At 34.8% G+C, this 24,664-nt stretch overlaps 5 protein-coding genes and 1 long non-coding RNA gene across 6 annotated transcripts; 2 read left to right on the forward strand and 4 right to left on the reverse strand.

Moving 5' to 3' along the window:
- Positions 1 to 133: 133 nt before the first annotated feature.
- On the forward strand, positions 134 to 2,034 carry LOC111008936 (uncharacterized). The gene is made up of 3 exons (XM_022281816.2): positions 134 to 470; positions 614 to 808; positions 1,425 to 2,034. Exons 1-3 carry the CDS (start codon positions 266 to 268, stop codon positions 1,910 to 1,912), a joined length of 888 nt encoding a protein of 295 aa, XP_022137508.1. The 5' UTR covers positions 134 to 265; the 3' UTR covers positions 1,913 to 2,034.
- A 1,097-nt stretch (positions 2,035 to 3,131) lies between these two features.
- LOC111008778 (uncharacterized) lies at positions 3,132 to 4,847 on the reverse strand. Its single transcript, XM_022281589.2, has one exon. It carries the CDS (start codon positions 4,218 to 4,220, stop codon positions 3,345 to 3,347), a length of 876 nt encoding a protein of 291 aa, XP_022137281.1. The 5' UTR covers positions 4,221 to 4,847; the 3' UTR covers positions 3,132 to 3,344.
- A 4,604-nt stretch (positions 4,848 to 9,451) lies between these two features.
- On the reverse strand, positions 9,452 to 10,213 carry LOC111008672 (HSP20-like chaperones superfamily protein). Its single transcript, XM_022281427.2, has 2 exons — positions 10,079 to 10,213; positions 9,452 to 9,964 (listed from the first exon to the last, which is right to left on the reverse strand). Exons 1-2 carry the CDS (start codon positions 10,170 to 10,172, stop codon positions 9,570 to 9,572), a joined length of 489 nt encoding a protein of 162 aa, XP_022137119.1. The 5' UTR covers positions 10,173 to 10,213; the 3' UTR covers positions 9,452 to 9,569.
- LOC111008673 (uncharacterized) lies at positions 10,091 to 10,787 on the forward strand. Its single transcript, XR_002601150.2, has 2 exons — positions 10,091 to 10,231; positions 10,364 to 10,787. It is a non-coding gene; the product is annotated as an uncharacterized LOC111008673 (long non-coding RNA).
- Positions 10,788 to 11,248: 461 nt separating this feature from the next.
- Positions 11,249 to 17,056, reverse strand: LOC111008781 (bifunctional D-cysteine desulfhydrase/1-aminocyclopropane-1-carboxylate deaminase, mitochondrial). The gene is made up of 10 exons (XM_022281591.2): positions 16,630 to 17,056; positions 16,497 to 16,562; positions 15,418 to 15,612; positions 15,175 to 15,285; positions 14,402 to 14,493; positions 13,029 to 13,121; positions 12,297 to 12,354; positions 12,105 to 12,218; positions 11,853 to 11,950; positions 11,249 to 11,670 (listed from the first exon to the last, which is right to left on the reverse strand). The coding sequence occupies exons 1-10, from the start codon at positions 16,948 to 16,950 to the stop codon at positions 11,466 to 11,468; spliced, it is 1,353 nt and encodes a 450-aa protein (XP_022137283.1). The 5' UTR covers positions 16,951 to 17,056; the 3' UTR covers positions 11,249 to 11,465.
- A 1,141-nt stretch (positions 17,057 to 18,197) lies between these two features.
- LOC111008947 (D-cysteine desulfhydrase 1, mitochondrial-like) lies at positions 18,198 to 23,603 on the reverse strand. Its single transcript, XM_022281828.2, has 10 exons — positions 23,358 to 23,603; positions 23,140 to 23,205; positions 21,655 to 21,849; positions 21,466 to 21,576; positions 21,257 to 21,348; positions 21,027 to 21,110; positions 19,238 to 19,295; positions 19,027 to 19,146; positions 18,731 to 18,828; positions 18,198 to 18,663 (listed from the first exon to the last, which is right to left on the reverse strand). Exons 1-10 carry the CDS (start codon positions 23,502 to 23,504, stop codon positions 18,480 to 18,482), a joined length of 1,155 nt encoding a protein of 384 aa, XP_022137520.1. The 5' UTR covers positions 23,505 to 23,603; the 3' UTR covers positions 18,198 to 18,479.
- Positions 23,604 to 24,664: the final 1,061 nt, after the last annotated feature.

Raw genomic sequence — 24,664 nt, forward strand, 5'->3', positions numbered from 1 at the left:
TGGAAGCATGAGTTCAAGTCCTCAAAAGATTGATATGATATTGCTCTTAACTTTTCATTTTCAACAAGAAACACTCCACTTTTGATAGTTGGATCAGCTTGAGAAGGATGCTTTGGTTGGTCAAATTATTCTATTAATTGATTTGACAAACTTTTTAAGTCGAGCCAAGTTGATCTAATTATGCTAATCATTATTTAACAGTAATTTTGGTATGCCAAAAAAGGAAAAAAGGTAAATATTATTCTAGTGAAAGTAGAACTAAAAAATGACAACAGCGAAATCCCTCGACGCACCAAATTTCAGTAACTGTAATCGGTTATATAAAAGGCGGGAAAGAGGAGGTGATGTAGAAGTGGAACCTTCACAACTCTCCGCTGCGCTCTCGCTCCGTCCTCATCTTCTTCTTGTTACTATAGAAACGCCGTCCGGGACCGGGAGCAGCTCTGGACCGACTGAAGAAGCATTTCTTGGTATGATCTAGATTTGTTGCCCATTGCCATCGTCGATTCTTGCATAACCGTCACGATTCCTGAGGATTTATTTTCTATTTTTCTTGATAGATTCTTCAGTTCTAGTACTTAACTTTTTCTTTGTTGATCTTCTGCGTGTATAGAGATTTGGACTAAAATGGAGGCACTGAGACCGGGTGGGGCAGTGAGGGTAATAATTGTGATGGTAATTACGGCAATTTTCTTTCGCTGCGTCACTGCGACCAACCACTCCGTTGGTGGAGCTTCGGGTTGGGATCTCAGTTCCAACATCCAGGATTGGTCTGCGGCCACCACGTTCCAAGTCGGTGACTATCTCGGTTCGTTCATTCCTCCTCTGTTTTTCCCCTGCCCCGGGAAATCGTACTGTTTGATCTTTACTTACTTCTCTTCGATTACCATTTTGAATTATATAGTTTCTACAACGAATGCTTACTTTTCCAATTGCTTGTTTGAATCTTGATTTGCATGCCTTTTTTTCTTGAATTATATACCTTCCTCCAACTAGTGATTGTGCTGACACAGGACGATGTCTTCTTGAACTCCTGTTCTTGTATTATATAACTTATAACTGAGTTGAATTCTTATGATTATTTAGCTGCCTCATTCTAGTTCTTTTTCTATGACATGCCACATGTATATGTCCAAATACAATCACTCGTTAGTGTTTGGAACCATATTTATTCGATTGTCTCTTCCGGTTACCGTAACTGAACGACTCTGTTTCTTGAATCAATTGTGTGTTATTTGTATAATAAGGAAAAAGAAGGGGGAGGTAGGATTGCAGCCTTAATTGCGTTCATATTACTGACTAGTGTTGGTCAGTATTAAACAGTACTGGAATTGTGTAGAATCTGTTTGTTGTTTTGATTTAGACAAACAGAGTTTGGAGTTTGATGTGGAGCAGATTCTTTTTGTTTGATTGGTGTGGTACAGTGTTCAACTATTTGCCAGTTCACGACGTGCTGGAAGTGAACCGAACAGACTTCTCGAATTGCCACACCGTGAACCCAATCAGCACCCACAGTGATGGAGAGACAGCAATCCACCTGAAACAACCAGGCACTCGCTACTTCATTTGCGGTCGCTTTCAACACTGCCTCATGGGTCTTAAGCTCCGAGTCCAAGTGCTCCAACGCCTCAGCAATTCAACGGACGACGGCGCTGGCAACCAAGAAGACCGCCGTAGACCACGCCCCCCTTCTCCTTCTCCTCCACCGCAGCATCCATCTGCTCCATCCCCACCGTCTCCTCCAGCCTTCGATCCGCCACCGTTGCCGGAAACTCCGGCGGCCCGATCACCTTGCATTTGTTCCGACTCCGGGGTGGGTGAGCTGATGAAAGGTGGTCCACTGAAGTGGTGGTGGTGGGTGTTGTTCAGCACGCTGGCAACTCGTCCCTGCTTTCATCCCTTGATTCGATAGGCTTTGTTTCTGAAACTAATTCTGCTTATGATCTCCACCAAGTAAGATCCCATTTCATACTTTGACAATGCAATGCCATGATTGCTCTTCTATATACGCGCGCAGGAAAATTTGTTTGTGAATTTTGGAGGCTTGTTGCCGGTTTGTATTCCTCCGTAACTTTTGCTGTGCTCATCCTCATCGGTAGGTCGATAGATATTAGATAGATAACACTTTCTTCCCTTTTTGCTTTAGCCTCTCAAGTCTCACACGAGATGAGTGATTTTTGTTGCTGATATCATTTTGAATCTCTGTGTGTTAGGGACTGATTCTAGATTTCTCGAGTAGGATTCTTTGTTAAATGCAAAATTAGTATTAATGATGATAATGATCTTTGGTAAAGAGTTAGATATGCGTTTCGCAGTTGCAGCTGAAGTGAGGTAAAGAAAGTTGGAGAAAGCTGCTCAAAGAAAATGCAGTTTTGAGAAAGATGGCTAATTATAGAATTGAGGAAGAAGGGTTTTAGTTCATTGTAATGAATACTCAAGCAACCACAAAATGTTGATAATTAGCTCATTTCGGAAGTGGAAGGGATATATCCCAATCAGCCCTCACCTTCCAATTTCATGGAAAGCATTGGAGCAATTCAAAGGATGAATTATTAGTCATACTTAAAGCATGTGGCTGTGTGCGTGTCGTCCTGGTGGTCAATGGGTGCACCGAACAAGCCATGCAATCATGCTGCCCTCTGCCTACCATTTGGAATCCATACCCAACAAGATATTCCCCCTCCACACTCCACACCATTCCATTTACATTATTTAATTCATCACCTCCACCCTTTTAACATCTTATTATACATAATTACTACATTTAACTAACTCCCCAACCCAACAAGACCAAATTATGCCTAATTTTCAACAGTTATGCAAGATTCCTAATTGCCAGATTAATTTTTGTTAAAAAAAAAACGACGACTTTATAACATACAAAATTCAGTCTTTATATATAGTCCTACTCATATTCCCATATCTAATACCCTTGCTTATATACCTTTGTAAATAAATAAATTAATCAAATATGGTGTAGACTTTTTTTTTTATTGAAAAGGTTTGAAAAAGGGAGTTTTTTTTTTAACAAAAATATTTGAACATTGAAAATTTCAACAAATTAGTAGTCAGAAAACTTTTAGAAAGTAATACTTTATGGGGCAAGATATTCAGTTGTAGTTCAATGGAAATGGCAAGGAAATAAAGGGTTGTATTTTACAACAGAAGAGAAGAGAAGAGAAAATGTATACACATGACAATGACATAACAAACACACGACGCGACATGGATACGGATAAATTAAAGAGAAGCTTAAAATAAATAAAATGTACCTCCAAAGTCCAAATATAATTTGGTTTAGGCATTACTGGATTATTATGGAAGGAAAGGAGTAATTTAGCGTACTAAACGCTGCGTTTAAGTGCCTGCAGGAAGCGTTGCTCTGATTCTTGCCTCTGTAAGCGAATGTTCCTGTTTACCATCTCTATGAACGCCTCTGCCCGGCTCTTCAATTCCTCCGAACTCATCGATATCCTTCTCCGGAACGACAGTGTTTGCTTGAACATCTCCGACTTTTTCACCTCATTCCGGGCCCACGCCGCGGCGTCCTCCTCGCCGCCGTCCGCCACGGCTCTAATTAAACGTGGTGGGGAGTCCCATGTCTGGCTCTTCTTCAGCTGCGCCGTCTGCTTCCCTTGCCTTTCCATTATGGCCTTCCACGTCGCGTCTAGCGACTCGCCGTCATCCTCCTCCTCCTCCACCTTCTCGCCGGAATATGCGCACAACTTCTCCGCCAACGGGTCATCGACTTTTCCGGTCGAAAAATCCCATTTCACCGGCTTCCCTTCTTCTTCTTTCCCACGTTCGTTCTGATCGTCCTCGTGCAAGATCCCATTATTCCAGATTTCTCTGGAGCGAGCAGTGATCGAAAAATTTTGGTCCTCGTGCATCGATTTATAGGGAGTGGATGGATGAGAAATGGGGGTGTAATTACCGTCGGGTGGGTCTTTTTGGCGGCGGAAGGCGGAGGAGGCAGCGACGGCGACGATGATGAAATTGAAGACGAAGAAGACGTAGGGTGGAGAGAGCCAGAATCCGAAGGAGACCCATAAGCGAGGAGGAGTCGTGATGAGAAGACTCACTAATTTTGGAATTATAGCCACTTTGAACAAAATTACAGTGGATACAAGCCCAACAAACAGCAGTATCGATTTTGTAACTGAGATTGCCGTCTCTAACGTCAAACCATTAAACACCGGTTTTGGCGACAGATCGGCCATGGGGTCCTCGATTCAAGTATTACAAATTCAAAAGGAAAACAGAAACAACTGGAAACAGAACACTAGTCTCTGCTTCTCAACAACCAGAAGCGAAACTAGTATGCAAAAACCGAGTCAGAAAACAGCATATTCAAAACCGCCATTTTAACATTTAAAAAAGAAGACCCAGAAATGAAATCTGATGATAGATCAGATTATAACAAAGGAAAGGAAAAGAAAAGAAGAAGAAGATGAAAGAATCGAGGAGAAGTAGTGTAGATTCCTTGGAAACTGGAAGAGCGGAATGATTCGAAGTCGAAGTAGATTTTAAAAAGAAAGGGACATCTGAGTTGTGAAAGACGGGTGTGGAGTGGAAGGAGATCAAAAGGGAAAAATGAAAAGCAAACTTTAGATATGGAAAAGAGAGGCGACTGTTTAGAGGCAGTGGAGAGCTTTACAGATGGGGAAGGAAAATGAAGCTCCATCCAGCTTCGCCATCAGATTCAGATACACTTAGGAGCAATGGAGTGGCTCCCGCGGGGCCTTTTTATTTAGCCCTCTGCTGATGCATTGGGCACCGTCACATACTCTCATTTTTTTTCTAAACCCCACTGCCCCTCCCTCCTTTTAATTATGCCCTCGATAATCTTCAGTTACCATGATAAAATTTAAGGGGAGAATTGATTGAGAAAAAAACTATAATTTAAAATGGAAAATGGGCCGTAGCGCCGCTGACGCCGTTTGCCTCAATCGGCCGTCTGATAAAAATTAACATTTTAATTCTGAAATAGTGAGTCTTTTTTTTTTTTTTTTTCAATCTTAGTCTTCAAGATAATATATATTTAAGTGTGCAACTTTGCCTTATCAATATGCACTTTTGGTTCACTACACCTGAACCGGTCAACCATTCAATCCAATTAACATTAATCTTCAAATATGGTTTCCTTTTCAAACAAATTTAACCCATTTTTAAAATCCCTTTTCTTTCTGATTTGGAAATCGCTTGTGAACGACATCTCTTAGATATTTCCCTCCTTTTTTTAAATACTATTTGCTTCTAATAAGATTGGTAAGATATTTCCATTAAAATAAAAAATGTCTTCGATAAGATTGTAATACGTGGACAAAAGTCCTTCCTATTACATCCAATTTGATAATCTTGAAATGGACATATAAAACTCGTAAAAGTAACAGAAAGAGTTCATTTAAAAGTTAGTTAATTTTCACTACTGCCTTCAAAATAGGTGAAATTGAGTAGGCAGCGGAAAATTTGAAGGTATTTTGGGATGGGAAAGAAAGACACGTGATGCAGTGAGGAGGGTTGGCCTGTCTGACCCGAGGAAGCAGCCATTAGAGATAGCTTTGACAGCTTGATTTCATTGTCACTTTGCAGCTCAGCTTCAACTTCAATCCCTCCATAACTTTGTTTATCAATTCAATTTCAATTATATGATGGAGCTGTTGAGGTTGTGAAATGATGATTGGACTTTCTGCACCCAATTTCAATTTAAAACCCACGCCCACTTTCATCATTTCCTTCTACCTTATAAATATTTTAATCATGTGTCACTCATCACAACAAAATATATTCAAAGGCATATGATGATAATTTTGGATAATTAATTACTGCCCTTTTACATTGTTACACGTAACTTTTTCCTTTTTCTAATGTATGTGTCTGGTATATAATACATTGACTTTGAAATAGTTTTGGAGGGTTAGTGTGTCAATTGAAGCTAATTTTTTTTGTGACATTTGTCCTAATTGATTTTGTTCATTGAAAGCGAAACTATGCATTTGAACAACTTTATCTGTTCGGAATGGTTGAGAGTTTGATTTGGCTTGGCGTGAGTAGATAAAGGGGAAATTCAATATCAATTCGAGATTGAAAAAAAAAATTGAAAGCATTCGTATTCATATATCAACAATTTGAAAAGAAGAAAAAAAAGGGTGAATTTTCTAGAAGAACCAGCAAGCAAAATTTACAACGAAAGCTTGAAGATTATTAGAGGACAAAATAACAAAACTAAAAGTACATATTTCAATTGCTGGTTTAATAAGGAGCAAGCCAAAAATAAATTTAATATAATGTTGTTTTTCTAATTTCCTCCCTTTTTTTTTTTTTTTTGTTTGTCAACCAGTTGATTGTTGTTGACAAAAAGACTAGAAGAGAATAGGAATCATAACAACAACAAAAAGAAGCAATTCAATAATAAATGAAGAAAAAGTTTTCCATAGATCAGTATAATAATAAAATCTATAACTTTTTTAACATTAGTTAAAGTATATATTAATAGGCTTAACAAGGGAGCATTAGAATGTTCCATCAATAATTGGAGTTAAAAAATAACAAATTAATTAGGTGGACATAGCAAAACCAAGAAAGATTCCTTCATGAATTATATTTGAGGACACATATTTGTGTATGATAGGCAGCCCCTAACACCCTACATATTTGGATTAAATTTGTCATTATCCATGGAATAATTTGAGGAGGAGCTTACCTTCCACCCTTTTCTTTTCCTCCCAAAATGTTAATACGAACTATTAGTTTATTGGATTAAATGGTAAGCGATGCATACAATTATAACATGTTATTTTTTAAAATTACTTTGATAGTTGAGTTTGGATAAAAATTTAGAGAGCAGTATAGGGATTCGGATTATAATGATGCCTCGGCCTTATCCATAATAACGGTTCTATTTGCAAGGATATGTTATAAAATTTGTTCAATAGACCTCACATCAAGTGGCCCAAATACATGATAAAAGTTCCTTCACATGGCAACATTGCTTTCACGAGTGATTATGACAGTAAAAACTACTCTCAATTAGCTCCTATTTGATTTGAGAATTTTTTAGGTCAACTCTAAACACATTCAATTCAAAAAGAAGAACTGTTTGTACGAGAAGATAACATGATAAAATCCCGTTCGTGAGAGGATAAGATTAGTAAAAACTCATCATCTCCAATCTCCAATATGTCATTGTAACAATAATGACCCATCAAAGGGGGCGTTTGGAAAAGCTTGTGAGAATGGAAGATTGGGAAATGTAAATCGTAGTTAGAAAGAGAGAAATTAAAGGGGTAAGAATTTATAATGTTAATTAGCAACATAGGTGATTAAAGTGGAGGGTTCCCACCAGACGGCGCATTGACGAAACTGGTTGTCTTTTTCCAAACACCAAAATACAAATAGAAATAGAGAGATAGGTGTTTGGAATTAATATTCTGTCTTTTAATTTTTATCCATTAACTCCTTTTTGCAAAAATAAAAGGAAGCAATGGCTTAGGCAGTGGGCTTGGAAACCTCCCCTTCAATGCGTAATCGTCGATCAATTATTCTTCCTCAATCCCAGGCTTTCTTTCATATGTCACACTCAACAAAATCAAATGGCTGCCTTTTTTCCAGATATATCTTTTTTGGTGCTTACAACCCCATGAGATATTATAGCTTAGAAAAGAAATTCAAAAAAAAAATAAAAAATTACACAAAGTACAATTGTTAAAATTTGTAGGCCCCTTGGTAATGGCTGGGCGGCACACGCTTTGCTGCCAAGCTAAGTTTGATTGCTCTCGCTCTCATTCTCACCATTTCTTTTTTAATTTTCTTTTCTTTATTTATACTGCCTCTGCTTTTCATCTCACCCCACTCCCAAACTCCTCCCACTTAAATTAATTAACAATAATTATATAGCTAAGCAACTGTTCATCGCCGTTATGGAGAAATCCTTTACGAAGGAGATACCTTAGTTACATTTATATATGAAAAATCACGATCTAGTGATATAACGCAGGGTCTTCCAAAAGTGGAATAAGTATTAGAAGTGCGTTCGATTGATTCAATATCGATGAGCCCTTTCTAGTGAGATAAACTGTAAGACCATCATGCTTTTAATTAAAAGATGGACAGAACATGAATAAATTAATTAAAAAAAGTGTGATCATAAAAGAAGGGGAAATGATATATATATATATATATATAGTTTAAATTAATATTGTCAATATATAAACAAACTTATTGCATGTGCACATGGGTCTGCTTGGTTAGGTGTCTATGGATATATCACAAAATTATGCCACCATTTCCTCTCTAGAGGTCAAAAATAAATGATTTGGGTCACCTAATACACATCACAACAGACATGTAAACATAAAATCAATATGTTTTATACAATATATATTTTGATTATTATGTAAATCTAGGTTATTTGGCCTCTCTCTTTAATTATTATTGTTTGTTGTTTATTGTCATGAAGAGAAGGAAACAAGGTTATATATCCTTCAAATATTGTTGTAAGTGAATTTAATAACATGTCATTCATGGATGAAAGTAATAGACAGATGCAAGGGATGTAAGGATATTTTCATCAACTAATTAATGTTTATCCTTTTTATAGTATAAAACAAAAAGCTGAATGCATTATTCATGAGAAGAGGTATTGATTTAAGTACAATAATTGTCTTACAATTTAGTGCCTATAAGTATAATTTTTATTTTTTCGAGTGATTGAACCATCCACCTTAGAATGATAATTGGTACGTCTTATCCATTTGAAGAACTTCCAGCCTCTTGTTAATTCTAACGGTTAATAGGTATTTGGATCGGATGAGCATAAAATCTTTAGTTATCGGAGATAATTGTTTGCCAACTCTATAAATAAAACTCATATATATATATATATATATATATATATATATATATATATTCTAAAGCCAATAACATGAACATGCATATGTGTGCATATGAATTCTCTCATTGTACTAGACTACTCCCTCTAATAACTTGCTTAGACAATGCCGTCTGATGTCCTTTTCAAACCATTCAATTATTTTTATTTCAGGTGACTAAAGTAGGTTTATTTTATACATCAATAAATCAAGGGACATTTTTGTTCAAGGGAAATGTATTTCATCTCTTTCATATATATATAATTGTTGTGCCGAGATACATGTTACTAAAAGTCTAGAATCAGATGCAGATAAAAATTGAGATACCGACACACTGTTGAGATGTCATATCAATAAGCTTCAATCAACGCTTACACTAATGCAAGTATTAATTCCTATATAACAAAAATGTCTCCTTTCTCCTCATCCTGTGCATTCAAAAATCAAAGGGGATTTGATTATCTGGGAAGCCCCCACCCATTGAATTGTCAGCTTCTCAGCTATGGGGATATTCGAAGGTTCAAAGAAATTGCAGAAATCAAATCAAATCAAAGTGGATCGTCATCAATCGGGATCAGGGCTCATAGCAAATGAATACTTATTCATGAATCTAAATTAAAAAGTGTACACATTTGATATATTCTGTATTATGTAGTTTCCCACAAATAAACAAACGTTTGCAGCGTTGCAAGATCATCCCTAGTTTTTTGTTAAATAGTAAGCTCCCAATGCCAGAATCACCGCTGCAACCGCCATGGCCGCGGCCGTCTGCTTGCTCAATTTCAACCTCGAGAATCGACTTGATATGAAGTTCTTTGGCTTATCATTATCACTGTCTGCTGTTCGTTTACCCTCGGAGTTGGATACGCCCGCTTCTGGTTTGCCGACACCCGCTGATGCTTTCTTAGGCATCGTGATCGAAAGAACACTGCTACCGAATTTGGCACGGATTTGGTCTGGGTATATATCCTTTGATAGTTTGAATTCTCTGTTGAATTTGATCTTCTTCGGATCATTGGCTTTTAGGCGCTCGCCGGAAACTGTAAGGAGAGCGTTGTTACTGATCCGAACCCTCAATTCTTCCTTCTTGAATTCTGTTTGTAAGGACAGTACACAATACAGCACAATTTTAAACGTATTGTTCAAGAAAAATAAATTTCAAATCACTATGAATACTATGAGAATGCAGAGGAATTATAAGCACAAACCTGGGAGATGAACCTCAAGAACGTCAGAGTCATCGAGTCTTTTCCATTGGCAGAAAGGTTCGAAGTCCTCGTACGTCACTCCATCTTTTGCCATTGTTGGTAATTGGTATGGTTTGTTGTCGTGCGGCAATCCAATTGAATGCAGATAATTTTGTAAGCCTCTCTTCGTTTTTTTCTTTTTTATATAGAGGCAATTTGAGAGACGAGATCGGAGATTTCTTTAGGCTTTCTTGCAGAGAAGAAAGATTCGTTTGCAACTGATAAGAGGCTTTGTGGTTTCTTCAGGGTTAGGGCAATCCTCGCCATGCTCTGTTCCTTGCTCTCTATGACGATAATCCTGCCTTGGAGGGGATGTGACTGCGCTAATTCAATGCCTTTCGCTTTAGAATTACAAATATTCTTACTTACATTGATTCCTTAACCTTTGATCCCGCAAACCCTACGGAAAGTCGACTTCCAGTATTGGTGTGAAGTAACTAATCTTGATCTGTCGTCAAAGCCCACAGAGAAAGAGCAGATGTGAGGAACACCAAAATCGAAGACGAAGAGGCATTCTCGAAAACGCGATTACGCTGAAATCGGGGAACTAAATCCTAATCTGCCTTTACGGCGATTTACGATTAAATTGCAATATCCAAACACCATTTATGTAAATCATATCTTTGACATGCGATTTCTTTCTATTCTCACGACATCAGGCGTTTTACTCCACGAGGTTCAAATCTACTGTTATCGTACTAAACAATGTTACTATTATTTCGTTTTTTTTTTTAACAGCTTTTAATAAAAATCATAATTTTAACAATTAAGTCATTAACACGTTTTTTTTTCAAGTTAGAAACCAATTAACATGTTACATACTTCCATCTTTAAGAATACAAGAAAGCAATATAAAAACTATTGCATATAAAAAAAAATATAAACTTTTTATCTGATAAACAAACAGTAAAGAGAAGAAATCTTAAATAATTTTACAAGATACAAAAATATGAGGTAAACATTTTCCACAACTGTAAAATAATAAGTAATAATGGTTTACTTGTAGATTCGCGAATCTCCATGTCAGCTTCTACATATAAACTTATATATTATGTAACAACTATGTAATCATATACTATTTTCCATAGAAATTTTGTATAACATTTAATTTTATAAGTATGAATCAAATACTTCAAGACAATTAAAATCATAACTTATTTATATAATCATTCACCAAACCCATGGTAGTTATTACCATAATGCATTCATGTTTAAAATAAATTTAATGTGCATTCATGGTTTTAAGTGTTGGTGAAATGATTGGTAACAATAATATATTAAAATCCCAAGAAAGTTTATTTCAATGTTTAGACAGCAGTTGCGGCCACCCCTTTTGGTGTGAGTTGTTTTAGAACATTTTCCCAACTCCATCAATTCGAGGGACAGATTCATTAACGTCCATACGACGCCATTTTCCCAACATTGAACCCATCCCATCAGCTTTGTCATACAGCCCCAACAGTCCTCCTGTGTGAATGAACAGAATCTTCCTCCCTTCCCACTTCTTTGGGTTCTCACCCATGTCTTTCATCATTCCATAAGCTGCTTTCCCGCTGAAAATAAAGCCCAAGCCAAACCATGTACCCCATATTAACTGGTTTAAAAAATACAACTTCTATCTTGCATGAAATGAAATCTGTCTACTGTTGCATGCACAATCTATAGAATGTCTTACAGTATACAGTTATAGAATGTACTTGACGGGCTGCAGAAGTTGACTAGTGTAATAGCATACCTGTATACTGGATCAAGAACAACACCTGTTGATTCCGCAACTTCTCTTACGAAATTAAGTTCTTCAGATGTGTTAATTGCATAGCCCAGACCTTTGGCCTAAAGAGAAGGAGGGGAAGAAAGTAAGGTTCGTATCAAATGAAAGATCTGGAGATGGTTTCACTTCAATACAATAATACAAATAATGCTGCCAACCAAAAGCAAACTGTCGCAAATCAATAATCTTCATAAATCAACTAAAAGTCCAGCTTACATTTTGGATTTCAACTATATCACGTGAGTCAACACCGGCATGAAGCCCATCAAGTAGACCTTGAACAAAGTCGTAGAAGTAGTCAGGATCATCACAAACAGAGAATGCATGAACCTGCATATTTGACAGACCTAAAATAAGAGGACTAACATGTAGACAGCAACAATACAAAGATGAAAAAGAAATCCATACTTTTGCCTTCAATGTACTCAACCATGATCCCAATGACAGTCCACCAATCGTGCCCCCACTGATCATAGATAAAAGTAAAATATCAAAGACTAAAGCATAAAAGAATAAAGATTCATTCACTATCACCCATTATTGAAAAATAGTGAATTATTCAGCCCATTTTATAGTACCGCTTCTCCATAGATTCCCAGCACCACCTCTTTAGTCAGTACTCATTCGACCAACCCTTACTCTGCCAATCATACATCCTTTGACATTGAACTTGTCAAGCTTACCCATATTCTGGTGATTTCACAAAAATCTAAAAAGTAATTTATGAGCCACTTGAAGCAGTTAAACCTCTAAAGCTTCATATGACGAATCTTGAATAAGTTTTGAGGCTAAGCAAGAATACAGCCTCATGTTCACTCCAACGACAAACTCACTTACAGAAGAATTATCACTTGCAACTCTTTTTATAGAATTGACCTGCCCCATAAACACCGTCCCCCCAAATTATACTCTTGTCGCATGTCTCAAATAAATTTCTAAACTTCTGCAGCAAATTAGGAATACACGGTCTAAATTTTATTATACCAGAATTATGCTTAATCCTCCAAATTCTAGTCATAAGCTTATCTACTTGGTCATTTAGTCATAAATGAAATCTAGGTAAAGTTCCCCAAAATGCAACAACATAGCAAGGTCAAGAATCAGGTATTCTTGGAACCAAATATAGAGGCAACGCAGAACCTGCCACAAGCTACTACAATATCATCAAACTTGATCTCGTCATTTCCAGTCTGCAGCTGCTGTTCAATCTCCCTAACTGCTTCAATATAACCCCTAAACATAACCAAAATAATTTACACTTATTAATATTATTATAATAGAGATAGAAATGAAGAGATGTAAACTGGAAAGGATACAATGATGATTGCATTGTTAACTCTGATATTCAATCTTCAAAAAGTTATTTATTTTCTGCATGGTGATGTCTTGGTCTTGACCTATCTACCATTTAGATATTTTTTCCGCACATATCTGGAGACACATTGTCTAAATTCCAGATTTTCAATTTGAATCAGCCTCATTCAGTGGTACTGGTACGACAAAAGAAGCAGAAAAAACAATCTTGAGGAAAAATCAAACATGCTGCTGGAAAATGATCCTAAAGAGTAAAGTGAAGTAGAAATTTTTAAGGAAAAATAACACAAGAATGATAGTTTTTAAATAAGCAGGAAAAATATAAAATTCTCACTATCTTAAATTGCTGTGAGGAATGAAACCCAGTGACTATTTATGCTCCTTTTAGCATGATTGTTGTATTCTTTCCCATAGATCCGTCAGCATGCTTCTTCAAGGAGTCAATAATCATCACCAAATCGAACCAAATGTACTGATGGATAATATCTCGTTTATTAAGAATGTATATACAAATGAATAGATTGTGCTTCATCTAATGGCTTTAAATTTTGAAACATAGGTTATTTAATGTGGTACAAGAGCAGGGAGCACATGTTTAAGTCTCTACGCTGTCATCTTCTCTTTAATTCAAGATTTTTTTTCTTTTTTCTCAGTCTTTAATTCAAGATTTAGATAGTACATATAATAGGTCACATTATTGAAGTAATTGAATGAAGAGAGTTAAGACAATAATGAATAATAATAAATTAAAATATGACCAATAATTTAATCTTTAAGATATTTATTAAGATAAAATAAAAACTCCTGTCTCCCTTCTGAATCTATGCAATTTCGTTTTAACTGCTGCAAATTTTTCCAACAATTTTGTCAATCAACACCTTGGCGAAATCGTTGAGTATGCAATGCCTTGGTAGTCATAGTTTCAGCAAGGCAGTTTTAACTACAAGCATGGGAACTATAACATAATGGAACCTACCCTGAAAGTTTGTCCAAAATTTTAGAGGAATATACTGTCCATAAGATGATTCTTCAACATGAAATATTATCAGTGACAATAGAACTAAAAAGCAACTCGATATAACTATCCATGAGCAACCTAATGCAATAAGCAAAGATTACAGGTGTGCGGTAGAAGTAGAATGAGGAAAAAAAAGTAATATATATAATGGACAACAGGAAACAAGCACAGCAAATCTCACCAAGTTCCAAGGGAATTTGATCCTCCAACAGGAATAACATATGGCTTTCTTCCTTCAGCGAGTAATTTTGACTTGAGGTAATCCGTGAGTGCCTGAATTTAAAATCAAGAACAAAAAACTATCACCAGATGTTGAAATAAACTCAATATAAAATAGCATTGGCAATTTATAAACAGTGAAGTACATCATATCCCAAGTAAATGTGGGGAAAGAATAACGAATATCAGTTAAAACAATTCATTTCTGGCCAAAATATAAAAAATAAAACAAAATATAATTATAAATATAATTCAGTCAAAAAGGAAGGACATATGGGGAAAAAGAAATTCTCATGCATCCACTTTTTCTGGTATTTGAAAGAAATTAGCAGAATATTCTGTCTTAGAACAACCACAGCACGCGAATGCAGAGACTCTAACCACATTTACAGGAAAGAATGATAACCTCGTATCAAATAATTAGCATGCCTGACAACCTATATCAGCTGAAACTACAAGATTCAAGTACAGTTAATACGCACAATATTTACAGGTGCCAAATGCATATGTTCTGAAAGAAAACATATCATTAGTAGAATTTTCCTGCAATCTAAAAGAAAAAATCATAATCTTTAAAGGCGTCATTTTTAAGGGAGAAACTAGTTAGCTCCACGATTCTTAAAACGCCTGTTAAGCATGTCCAGAATTAGTAAGACTATCAACTGACCAAATAAGAGAATAAATTGTTTTCAAGAACTAAAGAAGATGATGGCAACAGAGAAGAAATCAACAAACCACGCTTCCGATTTTTGCATACTCTTCCTTAGAGATAAGATCGACATGAGCTCCAACTAACCGCTCAACAAGGAGATTTCCAGTCAATCCAGGGTCTTGGTTCACAAGGACCTGCATCATGGACATAAGGCATCAAATTGTAGCAAATAAGAAAAGCATGACAGAGGTAATATTAACAAAATGTAAAACAGGTGTGTTTATAACCAAAATAAGTCAAAAATAGATTTGGAAGATAATGATAACCTTTGAAGTGCGTAGAATAAGATAAGTGTCAAGATTGAAATACTTTGCTGCCACTGCAGTAGCACGACAGTGGTTGCTTTGGATGCCTCCTATAGTTATGATACAGTCAGCACCTTGTTGCAACGCATCTGCTATCAAGAATTCTAATTTTCGGACCTTATTGCCACTCAATTGCATTCCTGAAAGATCATCACGCTGTATTCATTTTTTCAAGAATATTTCAATTAGTACAAACAAGAAAATAAGTAAAACTAAAAAAAAAAATAAAAAAAAGAATAGACAGAATGTCTAATCTAGGAATCTTTAGAAACAAATTATAAACAGCATAAATAGTAACTATCTTCAAATTAATAGTGCATATTGCCTGCCATTCTAAACGTAATGGGAAAGTTCATACAGAGCGTCCTATGTTTGAATCATGGTAAGGTAAAATCTAATCCAAACAAACAAAAAAACCATGTAAAGAATCAAGCCCCAACCGGAAATTTCCAGGTTCTTGCAAATACATGATTTGATGGGGACGACCAACTTATGTCTTGAGCTAAGTTAATTAAACAAAGATGAGATGTTTTATTGATAGGAGGAGAATTTTAGTATAATTATGATGTCCTTTGCGCTATAACGTCGGTCAGGCTGGTACAGTTACTGTAATTGTAGATAGAATGCGAAAATTCCGCCAAAAGTAAAGACATGGTAGATTGGGAAAAAATAATGCACTCCCTCCATTGGTTGATATATTATTTATTTTGTGGCCGTGCATTGTTCTTAAATGTTGCAAATACGGCTGAAAATAGATTACAGTATGGGAAGTTTCCCATCCTACCTACCAGAAATTTTCTCGTGTCTAGCTTTTGACAATTTTGAACGTTCAAGGGGTCGAATTAGCAGAGTATTAAGAGAAGTGTGAGGGAGCCCGGAAAAACAAAAGAGCTCAAAATTCTGTTAAAACGAAAAGCTAACTCAAATGATTCATAAAACTTGTATCTCAAATTTCAGTATCAAAATTGATGGTTGTGCTGAAAAACAATCGAAGCAGCGTGTAAAACTATAAGTGAAAGAGTTGAGTCGGAATGGATTACCTTGAGCCAGACCTCGGTGTTGTTGGGCAGATTAGGAAGGTTCCACCTGTGAATGGGAGTAGGAAGCTGATGCAAAAATTGTAATCAGTAAGTAGAAGTAGAACCACGCGAGGAAAGGAAATCGGGAACTTACACGGCCGAGAGAAGAGAAGCGAGAGGGGATTGGGTCGAGGTGGGAGGCCCAGGACGGAGGGACATAGGGTCTGCTAGTGAGGAAGTTGAGGCCGTTGGGGACGTCGTCGTTTTCAGGCTTGATCTCCATCGCCTGGGGCTGTGACTGTGAGACACTGCAACGAACGCAATCAAAACTCGGACTCGGAGAGAAGGAGAGGCACCGGCTGCGGCTTCCAGAGGAAATTGAAAAGAAGGTCGATGATGACGTCGACTTCGAGGATGCTGCGGTGACGGTGAGTAAACACACTCCTTGGAATTTGCCACTGCTCAAGCTCAACATTTCGTCAGGTGTTGGTATTCCTTCCCATTGCCGGCCACCTTTCCCGTCGGATTATTTTTTATTTTTTTTCCAATATACCTCAATAAAGGAGCCAAATATTTTCCACGAGTACGCAAGGGCGTCACTGAAAGAAAATAACATTTCTGGTTTAAAAAAATTAAAATCATAAATCATAAAAGTAAAAGTACGATTTTGAAGTCCAAAACCAAATGGATATATTATCCAAGCCACCAAAATGGTCCAAACGGATCAAAACAGATAATATACGCAAGGAAAACAATTTCCAGTCAAAAGAAAAATTAAATAAATTTAACTCGTCATCTGTTCATTTCGGGAAAAAAAACAAAAGGAAGAGAAACAACTAATAAATGCTCTTATCAAATACTATTTTTTTCTTCAAATAAAAAATTAACATTTATTTATTTATAATTAATAAATATTCTTGAAAAAAAAACTATTAATAATATCAGGTCTATTATTATATAAAAATGAAGTCCATCATTAATTTTAGGCTATTATATGAATTTATACGCTAATTTCTGGGTAATCAGAAATCCGTGGCGAGCAAAGTGTTTGGGTCATGATGACATATTTAAAGTTATGAGAGACCGTTCTGTTACGGCCACTAGTACTCAGGTGAGACGAATTTAGATATTTTTAGATTTAAAATATTGTCTATAGAGCTCTATAGATCGATCAATGTTATAGGTTGGTCGTGGATCAATATATTTGATCCATGTGGCAGGCTATATTTTACTCTCCAAACAAAAGTTTTTTTTTTCGGGTTAAATACATAATTAGCTTACCTTTAACATATATATACTAATTACAAAAGTGTCCATATTCTCAAATATTTATTTCAAGAGAAAGCTGATATATGAATTATCAAGTTGTCTATGGAGATATATTTTTAATAAGCAAATAAACCATTTTCTAAAAAGGAAATATACAAAGAAAAATACTCAAGCATGGAAACAAGAAACAATTCACGTACCTATATACTATCAAATTTAATTTGAACTTTTTAAAACATTGAAAATAAAATCGGCTTATAATAGACATGGACTACTCTTTTTATTGTCAATTAGTTTTGAGATGGACTCAATGTGTTAAAGGATCCCACATCGAAAGAAAAAGGATCTCCTTTTCGTTGCCAATTGGTTTTGAGATGGAATCCATGAATATTAATATGGTATCAGAGCCCAAAACGCTAAAACCAGCAATCGGTTAAAAAATGGGATCCAAACAACATTGATGAGCCAAAAAAGCCACGATATGAATCCCACATTGAAAAGATAAAAGAATGGACTAACTCACCCTATTACGATAATATCAAACCTTCTTTTTTTCCTTTTATTTCAGCATAGGATTGAACTTCCAGCTATAAGTAAGATATTATCGACTAAATCAGGTTTGAATTAACGTGCATTTATTATAACTTACAAACAAGTCGATTTATTAATTTTAACATCCAACATGTAGGTATAAATAGTGGCTTTCTCTTCTTTTACTACGTGTTGTCAAGTCCATTAATTGGAGGTAGGTTCATTAATGTCCATACGACGCCATTTCTCCGATATTACTGAACCCATATCGTCAACTTTGCCATACATCCCCAACAGTCCTCCTGTATGAATGAACAAAATCTTCCTCCCTTCCCACTTTCTTGGACTCTCGGTCATTTCTTTCATCATTCCATATGCAGCTTTCCCACTGAAAATACACATATATAAGAAAAATAGCATAGATTTGAGTTGTAGAATGATTTCAGCGATGGTACCTGTATACTGGATCTAGAATAACGCCAGTGGATTCAGCAACTTCTCTTATAAAATTAAGCTCCTCAGACGTATTCATTGCATAATCCAGACCCTTTGCCTTATGGATCATGGCATTGTACGAAATGTTGAAGGATGGATCAAGAGTGTTAAAAAAGGGGGAGAAAAGGGAAAGGAAGATGACAGTTCCAGTAGTTTTAGAATTATTAAAATTAAGACTGCAAAATAAAAGTATAAAATATGGTATATGGTATATCAATTCATAAATTAGTTCAACTAAGGGCCCACACAAACTTACGTTATGAACTTCAATAATGTGATGTGAGTCAACATTAACATGAAATTCATCGAGCGAGCGTTGAACAAAGTCGTGGAAATAATTTTCAGGATCTTCGTAGTAGATGGAGAACGCGTGAATCTACATATTCAAAAGAATTTAAAACGAGATTCAGTAAAACTGAGCAACAATAATGTATAAGAATGACAATGACGAAATTAACAACTCATACTTTTGCCTTGAGCGTACTTAACCATGAACCCACTGACAAACCATCAAGCGTGCCCCCACTGAAAGGTAAAAGTGCATCAAAACTCTAAAGCATAAAAGAAAGAAACAGCCACTTGTCTTAGGCCCGACCAGAGATTCAATGATTCATTTGATCCTGAAAGTTGTTTTTATATTATTATTCTAATATTTAGTTACTCACTTTTCCAATTAAGTTTATATAATTCAAAGTTATTTAAAATTTAAGGATAGAATTTGACAAAAAGTTTTAGAGAGAGAAAAATGAGGGGAACAAAAATTTTAGAGACAGAAATTTAAGAGGGAGAGTAAAAAAAAAAAATTAGAGAGAGAAATGAGATATAATGTAACTAAAAATTTAGAGAGATGTTTAAAAAAATTTGAGATAAAATTAGGGAGGATAAATAAAATTAAAGATAAATAAAGTGGGAGGGTTACAAAAATTTTAAAAATGAAAAAAAAAATCGTGAAAATCATAATTTTACTCCGTGTTTGGATTAACTTTCCCAATAATTTTAGAGATCTAAAAGAGTATTGAGTAACAAATAAAAACCACCCGTGGATAATATTTAGAAAAATCACTTTAAAATTATTATAAAGAAAAAGTTATTCTAAAATGAAAAATTGAGAATCACTTTATTGATAATTTCATATTTGTAGAATCATGGGTAGATATAAGGTTTAACCAAACAAATTTGTGATTCAAAAAGCTCTTTAAAAAAAATGTGTAAGCAAGCATACGAGCTGCCTTAATTAAGAAGAGAATATATATATTGAAGTAATTAAAAATAAGCTACGTCAAACTTGCCCTTAGTGGTTCTAGAACAATCTGATTAAAATTAAAAAAACAAAATCTCATACATAAGCTACTTCAAGTTATATATCAAAATTATTAAAGGCTAAGCCAGCCTCATAGAGTCTTATAAGTTGATTTTTGTTGAGAAATCTTATTTCACTCGGGGAAGAACTAAATTATTATATTACTTACCCATTGAGTTTGTCATACCTCGTAATTTAATCACTTTTATAAGAAATACTTTTAAGCTTTCTATAAAAATAGTTTTAATTAAAATAGTTTAGTGGTTCCATTTTCTTAAAAGTAATTTTAATCACAAATTTATTAAGGATGCGTTTCTTAAAAGTAATTTTAATCACAAATTTATTTAGGATGTGTTTGGGAGTGACGACAGAATATCAGTGATTTTGAAAAAAGAGGTTTAAGTCTAATTGATTTTCCAAAATCACCTAGCTTAAAAATCAATTTAAAATTTATAAAATCAATTTTTTAATTTGTCAAACATGATCAACGTACATAAAGTGATTTTGGTCACTCCATTCGAAAGTGATTTCTACAAATGCCAAATGGTGTGTTTGGGTTATTTCGCATTGCCAAAATCACTTTTCCTTGTCAAATTCACCTCTCTTGCCATTTATTATGTTTGGTAAATTATAAAATTTATTTTAGAAAAGCTTAAAATCAATTATATTTAAATATCTTTTTTCAAAATCATTATTTCTACCATCAACTCCAAATATATCCAAAATATATCGTGATTTTAAAGTAATTTCAATAAATCACCCTTTAGGGTGGTTTTAAAAAAAAATATATAATATATATATTATTAACAATTATTCAATATATTATAAAAGTGATTTTTATTTGTTAAACGAAAAAAACTGATTCCAAAATCACTTGGAAAACTTTCCAAGCACACCCAGCGGCTAGCCTGATATAGACACCCTCCCTCCAAACAAATTAGAGGCAAAGGTAGAACCTGCCACCAGCTACTACAATATCATCAAACTTCATCTTCCCGTGCAGCTGTTGTTCAATCTCCCTAATTGCTTCAACATAACCCCTGAACAATATAATAAAACCAAGTATGTAAAAATAATATATACCCTTATTAATTTAATAAATAATGGGCGAAAAGGATATATATATGAAGTGTTTGGTTGCAGCCTTTAGAAAAGTTGTATGTAACGTTGAAGAATCAAGTCTCACCAAATTCCAAGAGAATTTGATCCTCCAACAGGAATAACATATGGCTTTCTTCCTTCAGCGACTAATTTTGACTTTAAGTAATCTGTCATTGCCTATACTTAAAACAGAGACAACAAAAATAAGCTACAAATACACAAAAAATTAGAGAGAACATTATTACATTAGTATTTAGTAAAACAAAAGAAGATATATAATTAAATAAACAAAACCTCTGATCCATTTTCTTGATACTCTTCTCTGGTGACAAGTTCGATATGAGCTCCAACTAATCGCTCGATCAAAAGATTGCCTGTGAATCCAGGGTCTTGGTTCAAGAGCGCCTGCATGTATATATATATATCAAATCGTGGACACGAAGACAATCAAGAAAGCCAAAATTAGGAAAAAAATGTAATAACCTTTGAAGTGAATAGAATAAGATAAGAATCGAGATTGAAATACTTGGCAGCAACAGCAGTAGCACGACAGTGGTTGCTTTGGATGCCTCCGATAGTAATAACACAATCGGCACCTTGTTTCAAAGCATCTGCGATGAAGAATTCTAGTTTCCTAACTTTATTACCACTCAATTGCATTCCAGCAAGATCGTCACGCTGTAGTAATCATTTTTCAACAATTTTTAATTATTTTATAAGCATGAAAACTTAAATCTTGTCGAAAAGGTAAATGATGAATTATCTAGATTTATAAAATGCATGTGATCATTACTATCGATGTCAATTTATTTTGAGATAAAACTTTAAAATATATTAGTTTTGGAGCACAAACAAGAAGTTCGCTCTAAAAAAGATCCCACCAATATTGGTGAGTCCAAACTGAGCTATTTTGAGATGTGATAGGAAGGTTCATCCACGTGGTAAGGTAAACTCTGAAAATCTTGTAAATTTTGTTTGGTAACTTTTAGTATTTCTTTCTTTTTTTATTGAAAAAAATAAACATCTGGTATTTCACCTCTTGTTTTTTATTTTCTCAAATTTCAGATTAAAAAAATTAAAGCTCTTACTTAGAAAATGAATTTTTGAAATTAGCATAAAATATTCAAAACTAATATGTTTATTTTAGTTTCTTTCAATATTTATTATGTATTTTAGAAGTAAAAAATAATAAAATAAATACTTGTCTTTTTAATGTTTCTTAAGATCAGCTGAAAACAAATTAACAAGAAATCAAGAACCTAGATATTCCCCCATGAGCGTTTGCATGATTTTTTATGATGACATGATTTCACACAGACATACCAACTTGTATGTGGTAAGTTAATTAAAAGAGAATTGAATTATTTTTTTATTTTTTCGAGTTCAGCCTGAAATTTTGAAGCTCCGAATTTTTTATTTTCATTATTTTTCTTTTTCGAGTTGCATGAAAATTCTGTTTTTCCTGCTGAAAAAGGTAAGGATAAATGAATTGACACTTCAAATTCCATTATTTCCACGTTGGCTGAAAAACTGAAAGTCGAGTCACACGTGTTGAACAGCTTACACCTAATTCTGTGTTTTAAGTAGAGGACAAAACACACCATGCGGCAATAGAAATCAATCTATGAAGTTCATTTCAAAGAGACGAAAAAGTTATTTTTCGTATGGACAAATTGCACGAGGGAGGAAAAGCCAAAAAACAGAGATAGAAGTAAATTAACACAATTCTTTACGGTGGTTCAGCCGAATGCCTACATCTACTGTGTCGGGAAAGTAAAAATTATATTGTATCAAAATAAAGGTAAGAACAAGTCTCATATCGGGTTCTTCAATAAGAGGTCAGAGGATGATGAGTTGTTGATTACAAATCAAATGGTTAAAAATCCGGTTAAACAAAAAACAATAAAATGATGGAGTTTGTGTAAAAGAGAAAGTTGAGTAAGCAGAAATAGAATGAATGAGAATCACCTTGAGCCAGACCTCGGTGTTGTTGGGCAGATTTGGAAGGTTCCACTTGTGAATGGGAGTAGGAAACTGATTCCAACCCCAAAATTAATGTAATCAGAAACGAATCAAGTTTCAACAATAATATAATATTATAGGGCAGTGGGCAGCTTCTTAGTTCTTAGGATGCGATTATTTCGATTGACGAAGAGAAGAGAGAGATGTGGAAATTTGGAACTTACACGGCCAAGAGAACAGAAGTGATCCGGGATGGGGTTCAGGTGGGAGGCCCAGGACGGTGCCACATAGGGTCTCACGGTCAGGAAGTCGTCTAGGCTCTTCGGAACTTCCTCGTTCTTCTCCTTAATTTCAGGCTTCGTCATTTCCATATCGCTTTCGCTTCCGCGGTGGTCGGCGGACCGGAGTTCTCCTCGTCTCAACGCAACACTTCCGTTCTGTCCATGCCTTTTTTAAGACACCAAATTTCAAATTTGTCAAAATTTTATTAAATTACCATTTTTCGTCAAGTTATGAATCTTAACTGTCATAATTAAACTGCCCTAAATTAATAATACAAATTTGATGGACCCCACCCCATGCCACAGATCATTATTAACCAGTTGTATTACCTAAAATATATATATAAATGACAATAACACTATGAACCAATGGTTAAGTTTGGAAGTATAAATGACATAATAATAATTTTTTTTTAGTACAATAATATCTTTTCGTAATTAAACTACTCTTATCTCTCCCAAGGACTCTTCTTCATTAGAGTTATAATGATTATAAATATAATTAAACCTCTCTTAAATAATAATCAAAATTTGATGGATGCCACACACCACAAATCGTTATTAACCACAAAGCCCACACCTTTAACTAAAAAAATTATATATATCGTTATTGGCCAAAGGTTAATATTGGAAATATATTCTGTCAATAGAAATTTTGAAATATATTTCATAATAATAAAGCAATAAAATAATGCTATATTTCCATATAATTGAGCTATACCCTCATCTTTCTCACTTGCCATTTTTTTCAATGTTTTAGTTATCATAATATAACCTCTCTTAAATAGCAATAATAATATGATGACAAAGATAATATATATATATATATTTATTTATTTTATTAGTCATTTTTAGAAAATATTATTTAGGAATAATTTCGAACTAACAAATATGGGGATACAAATGCTGATTAATGGTTTGATCTTAAGAGTCGATCTACTGGAGAAACAAGGATTCGAGAAAGTTAACTCAGAAAAATTATCATTCAACTCCCCACTCATCATCATTATTAGTAGGAATATACGACATGGCCGTCGAAGAATGGTTTCAATCGTTCGACATCTATAAATACTATAGGTAATTTCATCCTCATATTCATTCGAATAGAGTTACTAATACTAAACAAAATGGACCGATCTGGGAGTGCTCACTTTTATTTTGCAGGTCTTCTTTTAATTAATTCTTAAATAATTATTCGAGCTATCAGACTAAAAAAATATAATATTAAGTGGATTGGGTTTGTTTTGATT

Source organism: Momordica charantia, assembly GCF_013281855.1.
Source record: "Momordica charantia cultivar OHB3-1 chromosome 3 unlocalized genomic scaffold, Mcharantia_2.0 BLBB01000003.1, whole genome shotgun sequence".
Lineage (NCBI taxonomy): Eukaryota > Viridiplantae > Streptophyta > Magnoliopsida > Cucurbitales > Cucurbitaceae > Momordica > Momordica charantia.

What these genes read in the sequence shown, in the direction of transcription:
- LOC111008936 (XM_022281816.2), top strand. Translation starts at nt 266, where the DNA reads ATGACAACAGCGAAATCCCTCGACGCACCAAATTTCAGTAACTGTAAT. An exon ending in GACTGAAGAAGCATTTCTTG is followed by an intron (nt 471 to 613) that starts GTATGATCTAGA and finishes CTGCGTGTATAG; the next exon opens with AGATTTGGACTAAAATGGAG. An exon ending in CCAAGTCGGTGACTATCTCG is followed by an intron (nt 809 to 1,424) that starts GTTCGTTCATTC and finishes GGTGTGGTACAG; the next exon opens with TGTTCAACTATTTGCCAGTT.
- LOC111008778 (XM_022281589.2), bottom strand. Translation starts at nt 4,220, where the DNA reads ATGGCCGATCTGTCGCCAAAACCGGTGTTTAATGGTTTGACGTTAGAG.
- LOC111008672 (XM_022281427.2), bottom strand. Translation starts at nt 10,172, where the DNA reads ATGGCAAAAGATGGAGTGACGTACGAGGACTTCGAACCTTTCTGCCAA. An exon ending in TCTTGAGGTTCATCTCCCAG is followed by an intron (nt 9,965 to 10,078) that starts GTTTGTGCTTAT and finishes CCTTACAAACAG; the next exon opens with AATTCAAGAAGGAAGAATTG.
- LOC111008781 (XM_022281591.2), bottom strand. Translation starts at nt 16,950, where the DNA reads ATGTTGAGCTTGAGCAGTGGCAAATTCCAAGGAGTGTGTTTACTCACC. An exon ending in ATGCAAAAATCGGAAGCGTG is followed by an intron (nt 14,494 to 15,174) that starts GTTTGTTGATTT and finishes TTTTAAATTCAG; the next exon opens with GCACTCACGGATTACCTCAA. An exon ending in ATTGTAGTAGCTTGTGGCAG is followed by an intron (nt 12,355 to 13,028) that starts GTTCTGCGTTGC and finishes ATCTATGATCAG; the next exon opens with TGGGGGCACGATTGGTGGAC.
- LOC111008947 (XM_022281828.2), bottom strand. Translation starts at nt 23,504, where the DNA reads ATGGAAATGACGAAGCCTGAAATTAAGGAGAAGAACGAGGAAGTTCCG. An exon ending in ATCAAGAAAATGGATCAGAG is followed by an intron (nt 21,349 to 21,465) that starts GTTTTGTTTATT and finishes TTTTAAGTATAG; the next exon opens with GCAATGACAGATTACTTAAA. An exon ending in TCAAATTCTCTTGGAATTTG is followed by an intron (nt 21,111 to 21,256) that starts GTGAGACTTGAT and finishes TATATTGTTCAG; the next exon opens with GGGTTATGTTGAAGCAATTA.